Raw genomic sequence first — 25,915 nt, 5'->3', positions numbered from 1 at the left:
AAATCTAATATGGCCTCGCCTCTCGTTGGCCTATCTACATACTGTGTCAGGAAACCCCCCTGCACACATTGGACAAAAACAGACCCATCTAAAGTACTTGAACTATGGCGTTTCCAGTCAATATTTGGAAAGTTAAAGTTCCCCCATAACAACTACCCTGTTGCTTTTGCTCCTATCCAGAATCATCTTTGCAATCCTTTCCTCTACATCTTTGGAACTTTTTGGAGGCCTATAGAAAACCCCTAACAGGGTGACCTCTCCTTTCCTGTTTCTAACTTCAGCCCATACTACCTCAGTAGACGAGTCCTCATCAAACGTCCTGTCTGCCACTGTAATACTGTCCTTGACTAACAATGCCACCCCTCCCCCTCTTTTACCACCTTCCCTGAGCTTACTGAAATATCTAAACCCCGGCACCTGCAACAACCACTCCTGTCCCTGCTCTATCAGTGTCTCCGAAATGGCCACAACATCGAAGTCCCAGGTACCAACACATGCCACAAGTTCACCCACCTTATTCCGGATGCTCCTGGCATTGAAGAAGACACACTTTAAACCACCTTCCTGCCTGCCGGTACACTCCTGCAACTTTGAAACCTTACTCATGACCTCACTACTCTCAACCTTCTGTATACTGGAGCTACAATTCAGGTTCCCAAGCCCCTGCTGAACTAGTTTAAACCCTCCCGAAGAGCATTAGCAAATTCCCCCCCCCAGGATATTGGTACCCCTCTGGTCCAGGTGTAGACCATCCCGTTTGTAGAGGTCCCACCGACCCCAGAATGAGCCCCAATTATCCAGAAATCTGAAACCCTCCCTCGTGCACCATCCCTGTAGCTAGCACGTGGCACGGGTAACAAAATCACATCAGGTTAAAGGCTTTACTATTATAAGCTTAAATCACCCAAATGATCCAGAGATGGTCTTTTATGGCAGAGATCCAGCTCACTGCAAAACACATACCCAGCTCTTTTCCTCCAAACTGCAAAACTAAACTGCAAAATGGCTGACCTGACCTCCGCTCCACCCACTCTCTGACATCACTGTTTTCTTAAAGGTACATTGCTTAAACAGCCATGTCTTAAAGGTACTCTCACATGACAGGAGGTAGAGGCATGGTGATGTTTGTCACTGACCTAGCAATCTAGAGACCTGGGTTCAAATCCCACCATGGCCAATTTGAATTCAATAAAAATCTGGAATTAAAAAGTCTAATGACTTTTGTGAGGGCCACGAAGAATCCAATACGAGTTTGTACAGTCAAACAAAAAGTAACTTAATTTACAAGAATATGTACACCAGGGCCAGTAGTTCACTGCTGGTTACCACACTGGCCAGTGTATTTATACAGCTGCACTGCCCCCCAGCCTCTCATTGGGGAGCTCATATTCCCCAAGTACCATGGGGTGACCAATTGCCCTCAGTGAATAGGATCCAGGCAGGTTATAACAATGACTATGAAATCGTTGTTGTGAAAACCCATCTGGTTCACTAATGTCCTTCACTTCGGGAAGGAAATCTACTGCACTTACCTGGTCTGGCCTACATGTGACCACAAACCCACCGCAATGTGGTTGACTCTGTAATGGTCACTCAACTCAAGGGCACTTTGGAAGGGCAACAAATTATGGCCCAGCCAGCAACACCCATGTTGTGTGGAAGAATGTTTCATGATTCCTGCTCAGCTTAATTTCATATCAGATTGAGAAATGTCATAATAGGCAGTTTTTTTTGTCATAAATGTGGAATTAGTTTTGTTCCGGATGACATAGTCATTTGTAAATACTTCAAATTCTCCCCAAGTAAGATCTTTTACTTTGAGGTCATTGAGATAATGGGCCCATGGTGGAATGGATGCAGAGAAAATGTTTCTGCTTCAATGTAAGAGTTATTGATAAATGCAATGGGGAATTCAGGAGAAATGTCTTTATCCAGGCAGTGATAAGACAGCGGAACGTACTCCCACATGGAGAAGTTGAGGCAAATAGCTTGGGCATATTTAATGGGAAGTTATATAAACACACGGGGGAGAAAGGAATAGAAGGTTATGCCGACAACATGAGATGAAGAGGGTTGGGAGGAGACTCACATGAAGCATAAACATTTCAATGAACATTTGGGCTGAATGATGTTTTTCTGTGTTGTTTCGATGTAACGATATTCAATCCAGTTTTGCAGTTCTGCAAAACGCAAATCATCAAAAAGAAAGCCATGTTCTTGCAGCTATATAATTTACATCAATAAATTATTCACATGCATAAAATAACGTTGTAAAGTATCACTGTTCTATTCTCCATCTTTCAGTCTGCTGTTTTTCACTGAATTTTGCTTTTCTAATACAGAGTTTCTCTGCTCACGAGGACTGGTATGATGCTAATTCCACATATGACGTGAACTTTGCTCCAGAACTGCAAGAGATTATAATGGAGTCCAAGTATATGGAGCAATTAGGATTTCAAATACCACAGCTAGCCAGGAATGTCGCTCTACAAGAACAAAAGTTTATCCGGTATGATGTTTGTATAAGAAAGCTTGATAGTACAAATCATAGGATCATAACATCTCTACAGTGCAGAAGGAGGCCATTCAGCCCATTGAGTCTGCAGCAACCCTGTGAAAGAGCACCTTATCTAGGCCCAATGCCCTGCCCTATCCCAGTAATCCCACCTAGCCTTGGCGCAATTTAGCATGGCCAATTCACCTAACCTGCACATCTTTGGCCTGATTTTAATCCACATAAATCTCTCTGTATTCTCTGTGTGTCAGTGGTTCTTTGACTGATTATGCGGGACTCCTCAATATGATGGGAAAGGGACACCTTTCCACATGCAGTGCGGTGTGGTTTGACTTCAGCGAGAAACAGTCTTGTTTCATGCATGCATGAAAATGCATTTATGTACAGCTTCAAAGCATTCTAAATTGCTTTACAACCGAGTACTGCTTCAAATCACCCCAAGTGATTGAGGGCTAAATAGCAGCCAGGGCACATCTTTGAAATATTGCCATGGGATCAGGCTCTGACATTGCAAACTGTACCCCTCATCGCGCAACATTCTCCCAATACTGCGCTGAATTCTTCCTCTAGCTTTGTGCTGAAATCTCTGGGTTAGGGATTGAACACCCAGCTTTTGACCCGAGACACCAGTGCTACCAACTGAACCTATTTGATGCTAGTTTGGAGGAAGCGAGGTAATGCTGAGTATAGCGTGTCACTCTCTGTGGTACTGGAATGATGTAAGGTGTATTTTACTACTTGGTTCTGTAGGTACACCACGGGACTAAACAACATGCTACATCGATATGGAAAACTGATGAATTCCCTAAGTTCAGCAGAGACTAAACTCATGACAGAACATATCCGTGAGCTTCACCGAGTTATTCGGTCAGGTTATAGAAGACTAAACTGGAATTCATTAGGTAACCATCACTAATTTTATTATGCTTCTTATCAGTGTCTGGATAGTTTGATAACAGCTGCAATTGGTCAGCCATCGCTTTCTAAATGATCTCCTGGAGGAAACTGTAGGTTTGTAATAACCATCAAATCTCCCAGGATATCTTAATTTCAGAACTCAGAACTTTTGAAATAATAGATGTTAGACTTTCGATTATTTGACATTATGACCATTGCTGCATTCTTGATTATGCAAAAGAGTATGTGTGGGGGTTGAGCCGGCAATGCTGAGGTTTACAGCCACCTTCAGCCAGGAGTGAGAAGAAGATCCATCTCGCTCTCCTCCTAAGATCTCCGCATAACAGGATGTCAGTCTTCAGCTAACTCAGTTCACCCTACTCTATATGACAGAATGGCTGAGGACACTGGATGTTGCAAATGCTATGCGCCCTAACAACATATTGTAGTGTGAAATAAAAGTATGGGGCATAATCTTTTGTGTCTGTTTGCCATTATGGCCACGAAACATCAGGGGAGGGCAGATCCCAGAAAGGGCATAAACCTGATTACCGTAAATATGCATGTATTTTAATATAATTAGACGGATTTCTGCCATACATTCCAGTCTCCCCCCCACCCCCCCCCCCCGAATATTGTTCCCCCACGGCAGCATGACATCACACTGGCGCAAATCACTACTGGTTTCTGAAAATGAGACTGGGCAGTGTACGCTGACAGTGTGGGGCAGTGCACGCTGACAGTATGGGGCAGTGCACGCTGACAGTATGGGGCAGTGCACGCTGACAGTGTGGGGCAGTGCACGCTGACAGTGTGGGGCAGTGCACGCTGACAGTGTGGGGCAGTGCACGCTGACAGTGTGGGGCCGTGCACGCTGACAGTGTGGGGCAGTGCACGCTGACAGTGTGGGGCAGTGCACGCTGACAGTATGGGGCAATGCACGCTGACAGTATGGGGCAATGCACGCTGACAGTATGGGGCAGTGCACGCTGACAGTGTGGGGCAGTGCACGCTGACAGTGTGGGGCAGTGCACGCCGACAGTATGGGGCAGTGCACGCCGACAGTATGGGGCAGTGCACGCTGACAGTGTGGGGCAATGCACGCTGACAGTATGGGGCAATGCACGCTGACAGTGTGGGGCAGTGCACGCTGACAGTGTGGGGCAGTGCACGCTGACAGTGTGGGGCAGTGCACGCTGACAGTGTGGGGCAGTGCACGCCGACAGTGTGGGGCAATGCACGCCGACAGTGTGGGGCAGTGCACGCCGACAGTATGGGGCAATGCACGCCGACAGTGTGGGGCAATGCACGCCGACAGTGTGGGGCAGTGCACGCTGACAGTGTGGGGCAGTGCACGCTGACAGTATGGGGCAGTGCACGCTGACAGTGTGGGGCAGTGCACGCTGACAGTGTGGGGCAATGCACGCTGACAGTATGGGGCAGTGCACGCCGACAGTATGGGGCAGTGCACGCCGACAGTATGGGGCAGTGCACGCCGACAGTGTGGGGCAGTGCACGCCGACAGTGTGGGGCAGTGCACGCCGACAGTGTGGGGCAGTGCACGCCGACAGTGTGGGGCAATGCACGCCGACAGTGTGGGGCAGTGCACGCCGACAGTGTGGGGCAGTGCACGCCGACAGTGTGGGGCAGTGCACGCTGACAGTGTGGGGCAATGCACGCTGACAGTATGGGACAGTGCACGCCGACAGTGTGGGGCAGTGCACGCTGACAGTATGGGGCAATGCACGCTGACAGTGTGGGGCAGTGCACGCTGACAGTGTGGGGCAGTGCACGCCGACAGTATGGGGCAATGCACGCCGACAGTATGGGGCAGTGCACGCTGACAGTGTGGGGCAGTGCACGCTGACAGTATGGGGCAATGCACGCTGACAGTGTGGGGCAGTGCACGCTGACAGTATGGGGCAATGCACGCTGACAGTGTGGGGCAGTGCACGCTGACAGTGTGGGGCAGTGCACGCTGACAGTATGGGGCCGTGCACGCTGACAGTATGGGGCAATGCACGCTGACAGTGTGGGGCAGTGCACGCTGACAGTATGGGGCAGTGCACGCTGACAGTGTGGGGCAGTGCACGCTGACAGTGTGGGGCAATGCACGCTGACAGTATGGGGCAGTGCACGCTGACAGTGTGGGGCAGTGCACGCCGACAGTATGGGGCAGTGCACGCTGACAGTGTGGGGCAATGCATGCTGACAGTATGGGGCAGTGCCAGAGGGCATCGAGTGGCAGCACTGAGAGGGCTGTGATTCTGGAGAGGAACACGCAAACCTGGTATGTTTCTGGAGAGGAACATGCAAACATGGCTGTGTTTCTGGAGAGGAACACGCAAAGAACAAAGAACAAATAAAAGTACAGCACAGGAACAGGCGTTTCGGCCCTCCAAGCCCGTGCCGACCATGCTGCCCGACTAAACTACATTCTTCTACACTTCCTGGGTCCGTATCCCTCTATTCCCATCCTATTCATGTATTTGTCAAGATCCCCTTAAATGTCACTACCGTCCCTGCTTCCACCACCTCCCGGTCAGGTAGCGAGTTCCAGGCACCCACTACCCTCTGTGCAAAAAACTTGCCTCGTACATCTACTCTAAACCTTGCCCCTTGCACCTTAAACCTATGCCCCTAGTAATTGACCCCTCTACCCTGGGGAAAAGCCTCTGACTAGCCACACTGTCTATGCCCCTCAACCTCCGTCGTTCCAGTGAGAAAAAACCAAGTTTATTTAACCGCTCCTCATTGCTAATGCCCTCCATACCAGGCAACATTCTGGTAAATCTCTTCTGCACCCTCTCTAAAGCCTCCACATCCTTCTGGCAGTGTGGCGACCAGAATTGAACACTATACTCCAAGTGTGGCCTAACTAAGGTTCTATACAGCTGCAACATGACTTGCCAATTCTTATACACAATGTCCAGGCCAATGAAGGCAAGCATGCCGTATGCCTTCTTGACTACCTTCTCCACCTGTGTTGCCCCTTTCAGTGACCTGTGTACCTGTACACCTAGATCTCTCTGACTTTCAATACTCTTGAGGGTTCTACCATTCACTGTATAATCCCTACCTGCATTAGACCTTCCAAAATGCATTGCCTCACATTTGTCCGGATTAAACTCCATCTGCCATCTCTCTGCCCAAGTCTCCAAACAATCTAAATCCTGCTGTATCCTCTGACAGTCCTCATTGCTATCCGCAATTCCACCAATCTTTGTGTCGTCTGCAAACTTACTAATCAGACCAGTTACATTTTCCTCCAAATCATTTATATATACTACAAACAACAAAGGTCCCAGCACTGATCCCTGTGGAACACCACTGGTCACAGCCCTCCAATTAGAAAAGCATCCTTCCATTGCTACTCTCTGCCTTCTATGACCTAGCCAGTTCTGTATCCACCTTGCCAGCTCACCCCTGATTCTGGAGAGGAACATGCAAACCTGGCTGTTTTTCTGGAGAGGAACATGCAAACCTCGCTGTGATTCTGGAGAGGAACATGCAAACCTGGCTGTGATTCTGGAGAGGAACACGCAAACTCGGCGTCATTCTGGAGAGGAACACGCAAACATGGTGAGATTCTGGAGAGAAACACGCAAACCTGGCTGTGATTCTGGAGAGGACACGCAAACCTGGCTGTGATTCTGGAGTAGGACACGCAAACCTGTCTCGATTTTGGGGAGGAACACAAGAACCTGGCGTGATTCTGGAGAGGAACACGCAAACCTGGCTGTGATTCTGGACAGGAACACGCAAACCTGGCGTGATTCTGGAGAGGAACACGCAAACCTGCCGTGATTCTGGAGAGGAACACGTAAACCTGGCGTGATTCTGGAGAGGAACACGCAAACCTGGCGTGATTCTGGAGAGGAACACGCAAACTTGGCGTGATTCTGGAGAGGAACACGCAAACCTGGCGTGATTCTGGAGAGGAACACGCAAACCTGGCGTGATTCTGGTGAGGAACACGCAAACCTGGCGTGATTCTGGAGAGGAACACGCTGGTTTTCAATCAGAACCTGACCCTTCGCTATTTGTTTTGAAAATTCCATCCACGGAGAGAGAACCCGTGTTATCGGGCAGAATGGACTATTTAGGAGACGAATTACGGTGACAGATGGTTCCGGCAGATTTCACTCTTCTGAGCACCAGGAAATAGTGCCGAATCCACGTTTGGAAGCTAATTAATTGTGCGCAAGGGAGCTTCAGGCCGAATCACTGGGCAGCTCAGGAGCTGATTCGTTCACTGGCCGTCGGGTTGAAGGTCCAGCCGACATATTTAAATGCCAGTCCAACAAATTCATCTCACTCTCTCCAACCTAACGGTCTTCAGGAGACTTGGAGAGAGTTCTTCCAGCCAGAAGAAGAAAGTGGAATGCTTCCGGAGTAAGGCAGCACCTCTCTTCACAAACCAGACCCTCGAGGCCTTGATCAGAGGAGTGCGGGCATGTGTTGTTCCCCAGAGTCAGAGAGCCATAGGATCGGACAGCACAGAAAAGGCCCTTCGGCCCATTGCGTAGCCACCGGTCAAAAACACCACCTAATTATTCTAACCCCATTTTCCAGCACTTGGCCCATGGCCTTGTAGACCCTGGGATTGAAAGTGCCCATCTAAATGATATGAGGGTCTCTGCCCCCACCACCCTTTCAGGCAGCAAATTCCAGACTCCCACCCCCCACTGGGTATACATTTTTCCACCAATGGGAAATATTTGGGGAATGGCTTGAGGGAGCCACACCATCTAGTGCAAGAAGAAGATGAATGATCTCATTTGCTCTGTCAGAATAAGTAATCTCTCAACTCTCTCCAGTCTCAAACTTTCAACATGGCATCACACGCTCAAACAGCAACTGACTCTCTTCGGGTATATCACACACCCATTAGTGGGACACACACCAACACTCATTCTCTCACAGACACATCACCACCATCCCCTTCGCCACGTTGCTCACACTCCATCCGACGGCCCTCCTGGGCAGGGCTCACCGCACATAGAGACATGCATCTAATCTAACCTCTGCTCCATCCCCAGCTGCTTAGACTGCTGTCCCTGCGCAGGAGGACCATATCAGACCTGGGCCCTCCAGACCAGGCATTATCAAACTCGGGTGTGGGACCCGCGGGTGGGTTGCAGGCGGGTGTCGGGAGGGTCGCAGAGCCATTCGTCGCGGCGCTGCCGATCGTGCAAATCCCCCCCGCAGCAGCCGGCTTTTCGAAAATGCCGCGTCCATATAAAAAAAATACGGCCACACTGCGCATGCGCACCGATGATCGGGCACACATGCGCAGTGCGACCGCATTTTTAAAAATACAGTCGCAGCCTTTTTTGTCCAAGTTCCGGGGGCCGAAGGGACCCAAAACCATTTCCTCCATTTTTGTCAGCAACAAACAAGTTAAGAGAAAATGGTGGGTCGCGCAGGTCAGCCGGCGTGGGTCACAAAGGTCGGCCGGCGTGGGTCACGAAGGTCGGCCGGCGTGGGTCGCGCAGGTCGGCCGGCGTGGGTCGCGAAGGTCGGCCGGCGTGGGTCGCGAAGGTCGGCCGGCGTGGGTCGCGCAGGTCGGCCGGCGTGGGTCGCGAAGGTCGGCCGGCGTGGGTCGCGAAGGTCGGCCGGCGTGGGTCGCGAAGGTCGGCCGGCGTGGGTCGCGAAGGTCGGCCGGCGTGGGTCGCGAAGGTCGGCCGGCGTGGGTCGCGAAGGTCGGCCGGCGTGGGTCGCGAAGGTCGGCCGGCGTGGGTCGCGAAGGTTGGTCGGTTGGTTAAAAATGGGTCTCCGGAAAAAAAGTTTGAAAAACACTGCTCCAGACCATGGGCCACCAGAGGAAGTCCGCCAAGATCATCCCAGACATCAGGACGTAGTCAGCAGGCTGCACCATCTCGGCTCTGGATCCAGGTGTAGCGATAGGGTTAGGAAAGTTAAGAAATTTTGATGTCACTTTTGGCTGACTGGTGTGATATTGCTGTAAATCATATGCACTTTTGTGAAAACATTTTATGGGTTTGTGAACGTTTTGGCCAATTGAAGGTGTTGTGAATTTGTACACCATGGCAGAGTTTGAGTTTTATTTGGATTGTTGTAAATACCCAACCCAGGCAGCTACGTACGTCGCTGACTGTCTTGGGGAGGAAACCTGCTATTGTTTCCTGCCCTGCATCCAACTCCCACATCAATGTGTGCTTCTCTTTTACTCATCTCTGATGTAGTGTAGCGAGACACTCTGTATCAAACTATTCCCAGCAATTCAAAAAGGCCATGTTCCCAGGGCAATTAGGGATGGGAAATAAATGCTCACTGTGCCAGGGAAAGGCCACATCCTGAAAATGAAGAAGTTTGAAAACTGCCAGCAATCAGGACAAGTGGGTGTCGGCTGTGCTTCCCCCAGGTCCAGGCTGTGTTTGAGTGCCCCCCTGATACCTGCTGATAAGTACAAATTAAAATTGTTGTTAAGAACATTGTCTCGCCTCATGTGTTTATAAATTTTCAAGTCACAAATGAAACAACTAACGCCACACCAGCTGTTGCTGCTGAAAATAATTTAATGTAAAGTGAGACTTGGAGGAAAAAAATACTGGGCGGGACGCCGGAACCGCGATGCGTGATTGGGCGGAGAATCGGTTTTGATGCCAAAATTGTGGTGGGTGCTGGGTTCATGCCAAATTGCAATTCCCCGGTGCCCCGACAGCGGTGTCAATTCCCCGGTGCCCCGACAGCGCTGTCAATGCGTTCCACTCCTCACGTACCGTAAACACCACTGGCATTGACATATCATTAGCGGGTCTGGTCCGGTATTCTCCGGGGCCTCCGCGATTCTCTGCTTCCACTGGGGGGAATTCCCGATGGCGAGGTTCACTTGTGCTTTTATAAATCGTGAAACAGGCTCCGTGGCTGCTGAGGGGGAGAGAGGGGGTACGGAAAGTGTCCAACATCACCATAGTGTGCTGACAGTCGTGCCGCTGCCCGGGGGCTTCTGCCAGGGCAGGGGGGAATAGCGAAAGGTGACCAGGAGGTGGAGGGTGACAGGGGGTGGAGGGTCACAGACACAATTGCCACAGCCTGCTATGCACCTACGCATGCCACTGACTGCTCACTGTGAACCGACCGCCACGAGTCGTATGGGTGACCCCCCAGGCTACCCTCCTAGATACATTCTAGCCCTAGCTGGCACATCAGCGGGATGGCCGCGCCCCAGCGCCACCTTGTTGGCTGGGTGACCGTGTGTGGAGTGCTGATATGCTGCTGGTCAATCCCGTTTGAGATTGAGTAATGGTGCGAGCCCCTCAGTGGTCAGTGAATTGCTCCAGGTGCGCTGCCAGGTGTGCTGCCAGGTGTGCTGACGTAGAATTCCACGCATCCTGCCCCGGCCTCACCAACGGAGAATTCGGCTCACTTGCTTTTATATCAATATCAAAAATGCTATACCAGATTGTGTGATTAAACTGGAAAGTTTGGTTAATTTTTCTGACAGGTATTAATGATTACCTTGCTCGCTGCGAACAAGCAATTGGAAAATTTGAGTCTCTTGTGAACCAAATCCACAAAAATGTCAGAGACATCGCAACTAAACTTGCAGCAATAGAATCAACAGATCTCTTCAAAAGACCACCACCTAAATCAAAGGAGGATCTTGCAGGTATGGTGGGATTATTTTTATTCAGTATAATACATTATACAAAACACTCATTCATAATAAACAAATAATCCACCACCCACCCCATTCGCCCCTCTTTTGTGCAACCCCCACCTCCCCTCTATTTGCTGACAAATGCTTGACCTCCAGCTTGAAACAGCCACCACCTCGAATAGAACCCCTCCCCCGACACCCTAACGGCGCATTTTGTTTTCTCCAGATGTAAAAACGGCAGTAGATGCCCACCCACATCACCACCCTGGGCGGCTCCGGTGTCTGCCACCCCAGCAGTACCACCCTCTGGGTTATCAGGGAGGCAAAGGCCGATACATCCGCCTGTTCCCCTCCTGCAGCTCTGCTTCATCCAGTACCCCAAATATCGCCACCCATGGGCACGGCTCCACCTTTACCCCCAAAATCTCTGACATAGTCTCGAAGAAAGATTCCCAGAACTTCCTTAATTTTGGGCAGGACCAAAACATGAGTGTGTGGTTCGCCGGCCCCCTTGAACAATGCTCACATCATCCCTCCACCTCTGGGAAGAACCCACTCATGCATGTTTTAGTCATGTGCTGTCTGTGTGCCACTTCAAACTGGATCAGGCTCAGTCTCACACGTGAGGAGGTAGAGTTTGCCCTATATGCCCCCCCCCCATACACACCCCAACTCATAACTCATCCTCCCATTTTCTCTTTATCTCCTCCAGCGAAGCCCTCTCCCTCTCCAGCATCTGCCCATAAATATCAGAGATCTTTTCTTCCCCTCTCTCATCCAACGGCACTACCTTATTCATCAGAGAGGGGGGCGGCAACTGAGGAAACGTAGAAAGCTCCTTTTGAACAAAGCTCCTCACCTGTAAATACCTCAACCCATCCCCCCCCCCAGAATCATAGAATTTATGGTGCAGAAGGAGGCCATTCGGTCCATCGCGTTTGTACCGGCCCTTGGAAAGGGTACCCCACTTCCACCATATCCCCGTAACCCAGCAGCCCCACCCAACCTTTTTTAGACACTAAGGGCAATTTAGAATGGTCACTCCACCTAACCTGCACATCTTTGGACTTGTGGGAGGAAACCGGAGCACCCGGAGGAAACCCACGCACACACGGGGAGAACGTGCAGACTCCACACAGACAGTGACCCAAGCCCGGAATCGAACCTGGGACTCTGGAACTGTGAAGTAACAGTGCTAACCACTGTGCTGCCGTAGTTCATCAGATTCAAAACACCAACCCCCTGACCTGCCTATTTTTCTGCGAAAACGCTCTTCGAACGCGAGGTGCCTTACAAAGGTCGAAATCAACTTAATAATCTTCACAAAAAAAGATTTGGGTAAAACAATCCATAATATAAATGAATTTTGGAAGGACCGTCATTTTCACCGTTTGAACCCTCCCTGCCAACGATAAAGGAAGAGCATTCAAATCCTCCTTCACCCCTTCTCCGGCCAAATTCAGCTGGTGCAGCAATGCCCTGTCGTGAGCCCCCTGTAAAAGTCAGCCTAGCCGGCCGAAATGGCAATATTTCCAAACCCACTCGCTGTACCCGAAGACTCACTGGAAACACCTCACTCTCCCCCACGTTGAGTTTATAACCCAAAAAGCAGCCAAACATACTCCACAATCTTTCCCAGACTGGAGAGAGGGTCTGTTACATACAACAGCAAATCGCCTTCATATAGGGACCTTCGATGCCCCATACCTCCCCCCTCCACTCTGTTGGTGACTTCAGTGCAATAGCCAGCGGTTCAATTGCCAATTCAAAAAGTAACAGGGAAAGTGGACACCCACCCCTGCTGTCAGAACCTGGGATAAGCAGGTCATGGGACACTTCCGAGACTGGGGAATATCAATATTCCCAAAGGACTGTGGTGAATATGCACTCCCCAAGTGAGGGGTGGGACGTCCCCTTCTACATCCTGTATAAAACCGGAGGGCCATGAACTGTGAGGGGCTCCTGTAGTAGAGCAACTGCTCTACACTCTTGTTCTGTGGCATTAAATCTTTTTCTTTTTGATTCAACCTATTCGACTCGGTGTAAACGCCTTTCCAGACCTTATAATACCTGCCTCGTACCCCTATACAGTCAAACGCACCCCGAGCTTAATGCATTGGTGCAAAGGCTCGCAGTGGGTGGCTTATCCAACAATCTGATCCAAGAAATGAGCCTGAGTCCATACCCGAACTGTCCCAGACTCCCATCCCACCCGGTCGAACGCTTTCCTCACATCCAGGAAAATTAATATCTCTGAACAGGATGGGGGCGACATCACCACATTCAAAAGTCTCCTTCTATTGGTTGGCAATTGTTGGCCCTTCACAAACCCAGTCTGGTCCTCAGTAACTACCCCCGGCAGACATTCCTCCAAACAAGTTCAGTACGAAGTCTTACAACACCAGGTTAAAGTCCAACAGGTTTGTTTCGATGTCACTAGCTTTCGGAGCGCTACTCCTTCCTCAGGTGCTCCTTCCTCACCTGAGGAAGGAGCAGCGCTCCAAAAGCTAGTGACATCGAAACAAACCTGTTGGACTTTAACCTGGTGTTGTAAGACTTCGTACTGTGCTCACCCCAGTCCAACGCCGGCATCTCCACATCCAAACAAGTTGCCAGCACCTTGGCCAATAACTTTGCGCAACGTTCAATAAAGATGTAAAATTCCACTGGGAATCCGTGCGGAGCCAGACGGTACAGAGTCAATGCACCGCATAATTTCCTCCACCCGGAGGAGAGCCTCCAGCCCTGCACGTTCTCCTATTCCGCCACTCAGAAGGCCAAACCATCCAAGAATTGTATCATACCCGAGTCCCCCTCCTGGGGCTCCGACCTGTACAACCCTCAGGAAAAGGTCTTAAACGCCCCATTTCCCCTTCCTGGATCAGAAACCACTTGCCCCCTTGATTCTTAGACCATAAGATATTGGAACAGAATTAGACTGCTCGGCCTATCGAGTCTGCTCTGCCATTCGATCAAGGCTGAAATATTCATCATCCCCATTCTCCTGCCTTCTCCCCATAACCTCTGATCCCTTAATCAATCACAAAATCCCCTTATTTAGTGCTTGAGGGGCTGTTACCTACAAGCATTCAGACCAAAAGATGAAAAGCAGAATAATTCTTTCTTAGAAAATAAGAACTAGGAGCAGCAGCCAGCAATTTAGCCTCTCGGGCCCGCTCCACTGTTCAATACGATGATGGCTGATTTAATCCTGGCCTCATCTCCCTTGTCGTGCCCGTTCTCCGTAATTCTTCAACTCCCCCGTCCTGCCCGTTCTCCATAACTCTTCAACCCCTTATTAATTAAAAATCTGTCAAACTCCTCAAATTTACTCACTGTCCCAGAATCCACTGCACTCTGGAGTAGCGAATTCCACAGATTCACAACAAAGAACAATACAGCACAGGAACAGGCCCTTCGGCCCGCCAAGCCTGTACTGGTCACGATACGAACCTTTGTAAAAACCCTCAGTACTTCCTTGTTCCGTATCCCTCTATACCCATCCAATCCATGTGTTTGTCAAGATGCCTTTTGAACGCCGTTAATGTATCTGCTTCCACAACCTCCTGGCAACACGTTCCAGACACTCACCACCCTCTGTGTAAAAAACCTGCCTTGCACAACTCCTCTAAACTTTGCCCCACAGACCTTAAACCTACCACCAGACTTATCTGGTGACTGACCCCTCCACCCTGGGAAAGAGTGCCTGCCCATCCACTCTATCCATGCCCCTCATAACCTTGTAGACGTCTTCTCAGGTCGGCCCTCAACCTCCATCTTTCTAATGAAAACAGTCCCAGTCTATTCAGCCTCTCCGCATAGCTAACACCCTCCAGACCAGGCAACATCCTGGTAAACCTCCTCTGCATCCTCTCCAAAGCCTCCACATCCTTCTGGTAGTGTGGCGACCAGAATTGTGCGCAATATTCCAAGTGCGGCTTTACCAAGGTTCTATACAACAGCAGCATGACTTGCCAGTTTGTATACTCGATGCTCCGTCCAATGAAGGCAAGCACTCCGTATGCTTTCTTGACTACCTTGTCCACTTGTGTTGCCACCTTCAAAGATCTGTGGACCTGTACACCCAGATCTCTCTGGCTTTCTATATTCCTGAGAGTTTTGCCATTTACGGTATATTTCCCCTCTATGTTAGACCTACCAAAATGCATTACCTCACATTTGTCCGGATTAAACTCCATTTGCCACTTCTCTGCCCAAGTCTCCAACCTATCGATATCCTGCTGTATCCTCTGACAATCCTCAACACTATCTGCCACTCCACCCACCTTGGTGTCATCCACGAACTTACTAATCAGACTGGTTACATTTTCCTCCAAATCGTTTATATACACCACAAACAACAGAGGATCCCTGTGGCACACCACTAGTCACAAATTTTCATTCAGAAAAACACCCTTCTACTGCTACCTTTTGCTTTCTGTGACCGAGCCAGTTCTGTATCCATCTTACCACCTCACCTCTGGTCTTGTGTGACTTCACCTTTTGTACCAGTCTGCCATGAGGCACCTTGTCAAAGGCTTTACTGAAATCCATGTAAACAACAACCACTGCCCTCCCCGCATCAATCATCTTTGTCACCTCCTCAAAAAACTCGATCAAGTTAGTGAGGCACGACCTCCCCTTCACAAAGCTATGCTGTCTATCGCTAATGAGTCCATTTGTTTCCAAATGGGTTTAAATCCTGTCCCTGAGAATTCTCTCCAATATTTTACCTACTACCAACATGAGGCTCACTGGCCTATAGTTTCCAGGATTATCCCTGCTACCTTTCTTAAACAGCGGTACCACATTAGCTATTCTCCAGTCCTCTGGGATCTCAGCTGTAGCCAATGAGAATACAAAGATGTCAGTCAAGGCCCCAGCAATTTCCTCCCTTGCTTCCCTCAGTATTCTGGGATAAATCCCATCCGGCCCAGGAGACTTATCTACCTTAATATCTTTTAAGAGACCGAATATCCCCAATATACAAATTATTCTTGTACCTCACTTTCAGTGTAGACCCTACTGGGAGGATAGGTCTGACCAGGCCCTGATTGGGGCCTGCTTTTATCCTCTCGTCTGATGAGACCCAGGTGGTGGATCTCCGCCCCTACCTGGGGAGCTCATATTCAACAAGTCCGATTGGAAGATCATTAATTGTTGTCTCATTATCCTCTTGAGAAAGTGGGCTGCATAATCAAAGACCCCTCCCACCCGGCTTACTCACTCTTCCAACTTCTTCCATCGGGCAGGAGATACAGAAGTCTGAGAACACGCACAAACAGACTCAAAAACAGCTTCGTCCCCACTGCCACCAGACTCCTAAATGACCCTCTTATGGACTGGACTGATCTCTTCACACACCTTCGCTACTGAGTCGTACTACACTCCCGATGCCTGTGTCTCAGTATTTACATTGTGTATTTATGTATGTCCTATGTTTATTTTCATACACTGAACGATCTGTCTGGACTGTACGAAGAACAATACTGTCCCTCGGTACACGTGACAATAAATCAAATCCAAATGAGGGTTATATCGGCCACTCCAACCCCGATGCCCCCCCTCCCCCACCTCCGGACATCACATTCCCCACCTACCCCCCAACCAACCCATCCTCCACCCGTCCCCCATCCCAATCAAAGAAAACCCTAGGCTCACTATCCCAACCAACAAAGAAAGCAGCACCCCACCCGCCCACTCCCCTCGGCCCCCTTCTCCCCGCCCACTGCCCCCGCGCCCACTCCTGCCCACTCCCCCCGCCCCCTCTTACCTGCCCAGCCCACTCCCCCTGGCCCCCTTCTCCCCGCCCACTGCCCCCGCGCCCACTCTCTGCCCCTCCCTGCCCACTCCCCCAGCCCCCTTCTCCCCGCCCATTGCTCCACGCCCACTCCCCGCCCCTCCCTGCCCACTCCCCCTGCCCCCTCCTCCCCGCCCACTCCCCACCCCCTTCTCCCCGCCCACTGCCCCCACGCCCACTCCCTGCCCCTCCCTGCCCACTCCCCTGCCCCCTCCTCCCCACCCCCTCCTCCCCGCCCACTCTCCGCCCCCTCCCCACCCACTCCCTCCCCGCCCCCTTCTCCCCGCCAACTGCCCCGCCCCCTTCTCCCCGCCCACTGCTCCCACTCCCCGCCCCCTTCACCCCACCCGCTCCCCCCGCCCCCTTCACCCCACCCACTCCCTCCCGCCCCCTTCTCGCCACCCCCCCCTCCTCACCCACTGCCCCTGCGCCCCCTCCCCACCCACTCCCCCCGCCCCCTCCCCGCCCACTGCCCGCGCTCCAACTCCCCGCCCCCTTCTCCCCACCCACTCCCCCCACCCACTGCCCACGTGACTGAGGGGAGCTCCGTGAATAGGACCAGGAATACTAAAAGGAATAAAACGGGAAGTGAAAACATTAATGGTAAGCGACACGGCAGGTTGTTACAGGAAGATATGGGTTCAACGACAAGGAAAATTAGGAGAAAGGTTAAGAGGAAATATAACTTAGGAGAGGTTACTGATTGAGGTGTTAAGATTCAGAACAGAGGTAAAAAAGCCAACATAAGTGTACTTTACCTGAATGCTCGTAGTATTCGGAATAAGGTAAATGTGTTGATGGCGCAAATCATCGGGAATGACTATGATTTAGTGGCCATTACTGAAACATGGTTAAAGGATGGTCACGACTGGGAGTTAAATATCCGAGGGTATCAAACTATTCGGAAGGACAGAGTGGATGGTAAGGGAGGTGGCGTAGCTCTGTTATTTAAGGATGACATCCGGGCAACAGTAAGGGATGACATCGGTGCTATGGAGGATAAGGTTGAATCTATTTGGGTGGAAATCAGGAATAGTAAGGCGAAAAAGTCACTGATTGGAGTAGTCTATAGACCACCAAATAGTAACATTATGGTGGGGCAGGCAATAAACAAAGAAATAACTGATGCATGTTATCATGGGGGATTTTAATCTACATGTCGATTGGTTCAACCAGGTCGGTCAAGGCAGCCTTGAGGAGGAGTTTATAGAATGTATCCGCGATAGTTTCCTAGAACAGTATGTAATGGAACCTACGAGGGAACAAGCGGTCCTAGATCTAGTCCTGTATGATGAGACAGGATGGATTCAGGATCGCATAGTTAGGGATCCTCTCGGAAGGAGCGATCACAATATGGTGGAATTTAAAATACAGATAGAGGGTGAGAAGGTAAAATCAAGCACTAGTGTTTTGAGCTTAAACAAAGGAGATGACAATGGGTTGAGAGAAGAACTAGCTAAGGTAGACTGGGAGCAAAGACTTTATGGTGAAACAGTTGAGGAACAGTGGAGAACCTTCCAAGCGATTTTTCACAGTGCTCAGCAAAGGTTTATACCAACAAAAAGGAAGGACGGTAGAAAGAGGGAAAATCGACTGTGGATATCTAAGGAAATAAGGGAGAGTATCAAATTGAAGGAAAAAACATACAAAGCAGCAAAGATTAGTGGGAGATCTTTAGGGGGGCAACAGAAAGCTACTAAAACAGTTATAAAGAAGAGTAAGATAGATTATGAGAGTAAACTTGCTCAGAATATAAAAACAGATAGTAAAAGTTTCTACAAATATATAAAACAAAAAAGAATGTCTAAGGTAAATATTGGTCCTTTAGAGGATGAGAAGGGAGATTTAATAATGGGAGATGAGGAAATGGCTGAGGAACTGAACAGGTTTTTTTGGGTCGGTCTTCACAGTGGAAGGCACAAATAACATGCCAGTGACTGATGGAAATGAGGCTGTGACAGGTGAGGACCTTGAGAGGATTGTTGTCACCAAGGAGGTAGTGATGGGCAAGCTATTGGGGCTAAAGGTAGGCAAGTCTCCTGGCCCTGATGGAATGCATCCCAGAGTGCTGAAAGAGATGGCGAGGGAAATTGCAAATGCACTAGTGATAATTTACCAAAATTCACTAGACTCTGGGGTGGTCCCGGCGGATTGGAAATTCACAAACGTGACACCACTGTTTAAAAAAGGAGGTAGGCAGAAAGCGGGTAATTATAGGCCAGTGAGCTTAACTTTGGTAGTAGGGAAGATGCTGGAATCTATCATCAAGGAAGAAATAGCAAGGCATCTGGATGGAAATTGTCCCATTGGGCAGATGCAGCATGGGTTCATAAAGGGCAGGTCGTGCCTAACTAATTTAGTGGAATTTTTTGAAGACATTACCAATGCGGTAGATAACGGGGAGCCAATGGATGTGGTATATCTGGATTTTCAGAAAGCCTTTGCCAAGGTGCCACACAAAAGGTTGCTGCATAAGATAAAGATGCATGGCATTAAGGGGAAAGTAGTAGCATGGATAGAGGATTGGTTAATTAATAGAAGGTAAAGAGTGGGGATTAATGGGTGTTTCTCTGGTTGGCAATCAGTAGCTAGTGGTGTCCCTCAGGGATCAGTGTTGGGCCCACAATTGTTCACAATTTACATAGATGATTTGGAGTTGGGGACCAAGGGCAATGTGTCGAAGTTTGCAGACGACACGAAGATAAGTGGTAAAGCAAAAAGTGCAGAGGATACTGGAAGTCTGCAGAGGGATTTGGATAGGCTAAGTGAATGGGCTAGGGTCTGGCAGATGGAATACAATGTTGACAAATGTGAAGTTATCCATTTTGGTAGGAATAACAGCAAAAGGGATTATTATTTAAATGATAAAATATTAAAACATGCTGCTGTGCAGAGAGACCTGGGTGTGCTAGAGCATGAGTCGCAAAAAGTTGTTTACAGGTGCAACAGGTGATTAAGAAGGCAAATGGAATTTTGTCCTTCATTGCTAGAGGGATGGAGTTTAAGACTAGGGAGGTTATGCTGCAATTGTATAAGGTGATAATGAGGCCACACCTGGAGTATTGTGTTCAGTTTTGGTTTCCTTACTTGAGAAAGGACGTACTGGCACTGGAGGGTGTGCAGAGGAGATTCACTAGGTTAATCCCAGAGCTGAAGGGGTTGGATTACGAGGAGAGGTTGAGTAGACTGGGACTGTACTTGTTGGAATTTAGAAGGATGAGGGGGGATCTTATAGAAACATATAAGATTATGAAGGGAATAGATAGGATAGATGCGGGCAGGTTGTTTCCACTGGTGGGTGAAAGCAGAACTAGGGGGCATAGCCTCAAAATAAGGGGAAGTAGATTTAGGACTGAGTTTAGGAGGAACTTCTTCACCCAACGGGTTGTGAATCTATGGAATTCCTTGCCCATTGAAGCAGTTGAGGCTCCTTCATTAAATGTTTTTAAGATAAAGATAGATAGTTTTTTGAAGAATAAAGGGATTAAGGGTTATGGTGTTCGGGCCAGAAAGTGGAGCTGAGTCCACAAAAGATCAGCCATGATCTCATTGAATGGTGGAGCAGGCTCGAGGGGCCAGATGGCCCACTCCTTCTAGTTCTTATGTGCCGACTACCCGCCCCCTCCCCACCCACTCCCACCCCGCCCCCTCCCCGCCGGTCCCTCCTCCCCGCCTATTCCCCCCCTGTCCACTGCCCCGTGCCCACTCCCCGCCCCCTCCCCATCCACTCCTCGCCCGTTCTCCCCGCCCACTGCCCCCGGTCCCTCCTCCCCGCCCACTCCCCTCGCCCACTGCCCCCATGCCCCCCCCCCCCGGCTCTCCAGCCACAGCTTTCTCCCCCGCTTCACTTCTGTTAACCAACATTTCTGCTAGCAGGGTGACCCCTGGGGAAAAACGCAAGTTAGATTTTAAAATATTCCGCACACAGCCCCCCTACTTGAACCTAATTGTGATTTTGTACAGCAAACCAATCCTTCCCCATACTCATTCCCACATCCCCGCACATTCCCAACCATCCCAAACAGTTGCTTTAAAATCTTGGAAACCACGAACCAAAAGCAGGGTAACAGATATTACAGAACTTTACAAAATATAACAGGAAAATCCAATGAAAACAGCACATGTCCAAATCTTTACCATGCAGGTGGAACCATTGCAAACATTCAAATATCCCTCCATCTGTGTTCCTTAATAATGTTGTTTGCCTCCTCCGGTGTGTCAAAATAATGGTCTCTGTCCACACGCGTGACCCACAGGCGGGCCGTGTGCACCATTCCAAACTTCACCTTGTTCCTAAAAAGAGCTAACTTGGCCCTATTAAACCCGACTGTCCTTTTTGCCAGTTCCGCTCCCAGGTTTTGGTAAATTCTAACTGTGCAGCAATCCCAGCGGCACCCTCTTCTTTCCTTCGCTCATCTCGGGGTCTTTTCTATGTCTAAGTACCTGTGGAATCAGACTGTGATTGGCTGTGGCGGCTTCCCGTCTCTGGGCTTCTTGTTCAACGGGCGATGGGCCCGGTCCACCTCAGGAGGGCGTGCAAAGACCCCTTTCCCACCAGCTGCCCGAACATCCTTGCCACATACTCTGGGGCCTTCGCTCCTTCTTTACTCTCAGACGGCCCAATGATCCTCATGTTTTGGCATCTGGAGTGATTCTTCAAGTCGTTGATTTTGGCCTTTATCATTTTTTTACCTCTCCGCCATCATCATCACCTCTTCACGATCTGAGACTGTCTCCTCCACCTCCTGGATCGACACACTCTGTGCTGCCAGCGGCTTGTCCACCCTTTCCAGTGCTGCCTGAGTTGCTTCAGTCACTTTTCCCAGATTGTCCATGACTGCCTGCCATTGGTTCTAAAATCTGGCATCAGGAACTCCACCAACTTCTCAGTTGTCCACTGAGCAGGCAATGATGCCACAGGTCCCTCCGCCATGTTTTCCCCTCCTCCGCCACGCGTGTCCTCTGTATATGAAGAGAGTCCTTTATTCAACGCACTCCTGGTTTGGTAATCTTTAGACATCCCACATTGGAGGGGGAATCCTAATATCCACTATCTTTTTCACCTGCACAGCACCTGTTAAATGGGCAAAAAGGGCCAAAAATCAATTTGTCAGGCAGGAGCCCCCTCTTGTGCGACCTCTCACTTCATGGCCACCACCAGGAGTGCTCGGATGGTGGAATTATTTCCGATTGTGGGGAACAGTGAAGAAAGCCATTGTGTATTGCAGCGGAGGAGTAAATTTACAACGAACCAAGTGAAATGTTCTTCTTTCTGTTAGGAGTAAAGGAGTTTTATGAGTATGTCGAACAGGAGCGAACAAAGGATATTTTGAATTTAGTCAGTAAGTACAAAGCAATTGGACCATTGCTGACAAAGATGGAAGGCCTGGTTTTCCACACCAATACCGGGAAGGCGTCAAAGATGGCACTGTACTACAAATTCTGGGAGCACAGAGTTTACGACTGTCTTGTCAAAATGATTTCAAAGTGAGTATAACTTTGTGTTTCAAATGGAGCTGAAAGTAAATTATGTGAGGCTGCACTTTGAGTGCAGAGACTCATTAGACCGAGCAGGGAACTGGGTAAGGTGGGTGTTCCACTCTGGCTGGGATTTTCCCTTTTGGGGGCTAAGACCCCATGCCCACCGGAAAACGGGCAAGAATCACTCCGGACTCTTTCCTCGAAAGTCTGGGGTGATTCTCCGGGGGGTTGGCAGGGCCCCGGCGTGCGTCCCACCACACTGGCTGCCGGCGGGGCCCTGCTGTCCAGACCGCGCAGGTGCACGGCGGCCGCAAGCGGGTCCGCGCATGCATGTGGCACAGGCACCGCCGACATGGCGGAGCCACACAGCAGGCACGTGCGGAGTAAGGTAGGTCCCCCCCCAGATCGCGATGGCCCGCCGATCGGTGGCCCCCGATTGAGGTCTTGGCCACCGCTGAGTCAGATTTCTCCTGCTCCCCACCAGGACCGCCACCGCGGCCGCGGGTCCCAGCTCCCGCCGGGTGGTACCACATGTAAACCACGTGCAGGCGCAATTGTCGCCGATTCTCCGGCCGGCGGAGAATGGGCAGCCCGGCATCAGAGTGGCGTGGCGTGAATTTCCCGCGCCCACGGCGATACTCCAACCTGCCGCGGGCTCATGTTTTTCCTGCTCTCTTTCCTCTGTCACTCATTTCATTGCGAGAAAATGTATCTGAATGTGTTTTTAAAATTTCAAATTTACTCTTTTTCTCTTTGGTCTGCAGGTTGAGCACCATCTCTGATCGACAGGGGTGTGGGTGATCTGTGACTGGGATTATACTAATTATAGTTTCTGCTGCAATATTTAAAAAATATATATTTTATTCAAGTTTTTTGGCCAAACATAACAATACGTAGTGATTCTTTTACACAACAAGAAAGCAATATAAATAACCGTGGCCAGTTTTAAACAAATAAATAAGTAATATATAAACAAAAACAAAACTAAATGGCAACTGCCTTGTCCAAAATAAATACTCTCCAAAAATACAATCCAACAATCCAATATACAATTACATATACCAAATACCTATACATATACAATAACATCCCTAAGAGTCCGTCCGATTTCCCCCCCCCCCCTCTGGGTTGCTGCTGTTATCTACTTCTTTTCCACTCCCTAGAGGACGTGGTCGACGAACGGTTGCCACCGCCTGGTGAACCCCTGAGCCGAACCCCTTAACACGAACTTAATCCGTTCTAACTTTATGAACCCTGCCATATCGTTTATCCAGGTCTCCACACCCGGGGGTTTGGCTTCCTTCCACATTAACAATATCCTGCGCCGGGCTACAAGGGACGCAAAGGCCAACACGTCAGCCTCTCTCGCCTCCTGCACTCCCGGCTCTTCTGCAACCCCAAATATAGCCAACCCCCAGCTTGGTTCGACCCGGACCCCCACCACCTTCGAAAGCACCTTTGCCACCCCCACCCAGAACCCCTGTAGTGCCGGGCATGATCAGAACATGTGGGTGTGATTCGCTGGGCCTCTCGAGCATCTCGCACACCTATCCTCTACCCAAAAAAATTTGCTCAGCCGTGTTCCAGTCATATGCGCCCTGTGTAACACCTTAAATTGTATCAGGCTTAGCCTGGCACACGAGGACGATGAATTTACCCTACGTAGGGCATCAGCCCACAGCCCCTCCTCAATCTCCTCCCCCAGTTCTTCTTCCCATTTCCCTTTCAGCTCATCTACCATGATCTCCCCCTCGTCCCTCATCTCCCTGTATATGTCCGCCACCTTACCGTCCCCCACCCATGTCTCTGAGATCACTCTATCTTGCACTTCCTGCATCGGGAGCTGCGGGAATTCCCTCACCTGTTGCCTCGCAAAAGCCCTCAATTGCATATACCGAAATGCATTCCCTTGGGGCAACCCATATTTCTCCGTCAGCGCTCCCAGACTCGCAAACGTCCCATCTACAAATAGATCTCTTAATTGTACTACCCCAGCTCTTTGCCATGCTCCAAATCCCCCATCCATTCTCCCCGGTACGAACCTATGATTATTTCTTATCGGGGACCGCACCGAAGCTCCCGTCCCTCCCCTATGCCTTCTCCACTGCCCCCAAATTTTCAATGTAGCCACCACCACCGGGCTTGTGGTGTATTTCTTTGGTGAGAACGGCAACGGCGCCGTCACCATTGCTTGCAGGCTAGTCCCCCTGCAGGACGCCCTCTCCAATCTCTTCCACGCCGCTCCCTCCCCTTCTCCCATCCACTTACACACCATTGAAACATTGGCGGCCCAGTAGTACTCACTTAGGCTCGGTAATGCCAGCCCCCCCCCTGTCCCTACTACGCTGCAAGAATCCCCGCCTCACTCTCGGGGTCTTCCCAGCCCACACAAAACTCATAATGCTCTTCTCAATTCTTTTGAAAAAAGCCTTTGTGATCACCACCGGGAGGCACTGGAACACAAAAAGGAATCTCGGGAGGACCACCATTTTAACCGCCTGCACCCTACCTGCCAATGACAGGGACACCATGTCCCACCTCTTGAAATCCTCCTCCATCTGTTCCACCAACCGCGTTAAATTAAGCCTATGTAATGTACCCCAATTCTTGGCTATCTGGATCCCCAGGTACCGGAAGTCCCTTGTTACCTTCCTCAACGGTAAATCCTCTATCTCTCTGCTCTGCTCCCCCGGATGCACCACAAATAACTCACTTTTCCCCATGTTCAGTTTATACCCTGAAAAATCCCCAAACTCCCCAAGTATCAGCATTGTCTCTGGCATCCCCTCCGCCGGGTCCGCCACATATAGCAACAAATCATCCGCATACAGAGATACCCGGTGTTCTTCTCTCTCCCCCCCCCCCCCCCCCCCCCAAGTACTCCCCTCCACTTCCTGGAACCCCTCAGTGCCATGGCCAGGGGTTCAATCGCCAGTGCAAACAATAACGGGGACAGAGGACATCCCTGCCTCGTCCCTCTATGGAGCCGAAAATAGTCAGACCCCCGTCCATTCGTGACCACGCTCGCCATCGGGGCCCTATACAGCAACTGTACCCACCTGATATACCCGTCCCCAAAGCCAAATCTCCTCAACACCTCCCACAAATAATCCCACTCCACTCTATCAAATGCTTTCTCGGCATCCATCGCCACCACTATCTCTGCTTCCCCCTCTGGTGGGGGCATCATCATTACCCCTAGCAGCCTCCGTATATTTGTATTTAGCTGTCTCCCCTTCACAAACCCAGTTTGGTCCTCATGGACCACCCCCGGGACACAATCCTCTATCCTCATTGCCATTACCTTGGCCAGAATCTTAGCATCCACATTCAGGAGGGAAATGGGCCTGTATGACCCGCATTGCAGCGGGTCTTTTTCCTTTTTTAGGAGGAGCGATATCGTTGCCTCTGACATAGTCGGGGGCAACTGCCCCCTTTCCCTCGCCTCATTAAAGGTTCTCATCAGTAGCGGGGCCAGCAAGTCCAAATATTTCTTATAGAATTCAACTGGGAATCCGTCTTGTCCCGGGGCCTTCCCCGCCTGCATGCTTCCAATCCCTTTCACTACTTCCTCCATCTCAATCTGTGCTCCCAG

At 50.1% G+C, this 25,915-nt stretch overlaps 1 protein-coding gene across 4 annotated transcripts in view; it reads left to right on the top strand.

The window, feature by feature from the left end:
- dnah10 (dynein axonemal heavy chain 10) overlaps window positions 1-25,915 on the top strand; it is a 704,002-nt gene that overhangs the window by 144,562 nt on the left and 533,525 nt on the right. For all 4 annotated transcript variants that reach the window (XM_072511049.1, XM_072511141.1, XM_072510964.1 and 1 more), the window contains exons 15-18: window positions 2,343-2,509; window positions 3,266-3,417; window positions 10,884-11,048; window positions 22,119-22,326. In XM_072511049.1, coding sequence (XP_072367150.1) covers window positions 2,343-2,509; window positions 3,266-3,417; window positions 10,884-11,048; window positions 22,119-22,326 — 692 coding nt within the window. The remainder of the gene's footprint in view (window positions 1-2,342; window positions 2,510-3,265; window positions 3,418-10,883; window positions 11,049-22,118; window positions 22,327-25,915) is intronic.

This window comes from Scyliorhinus torazame, chromosome 1 (assembly GCF_047496885.1).
Source record: "Scyliorhinus torazame isolate Kashiwa2021f chromosome 1, sScyTor2.1, whole genome shotgun sequence".
Lineage (NCBI taxonomy): Eukaryota > Metazoa > Chordata > Chondrichthyes > Carcharhiniformes > Scyliorhinidae > Scyliorhinus > Scyliorhinus torazame.
Note: the sequence above shows the minus strand (reverse complement) of the source record. Positions and strands in the feature narration are given on the sequence as shown.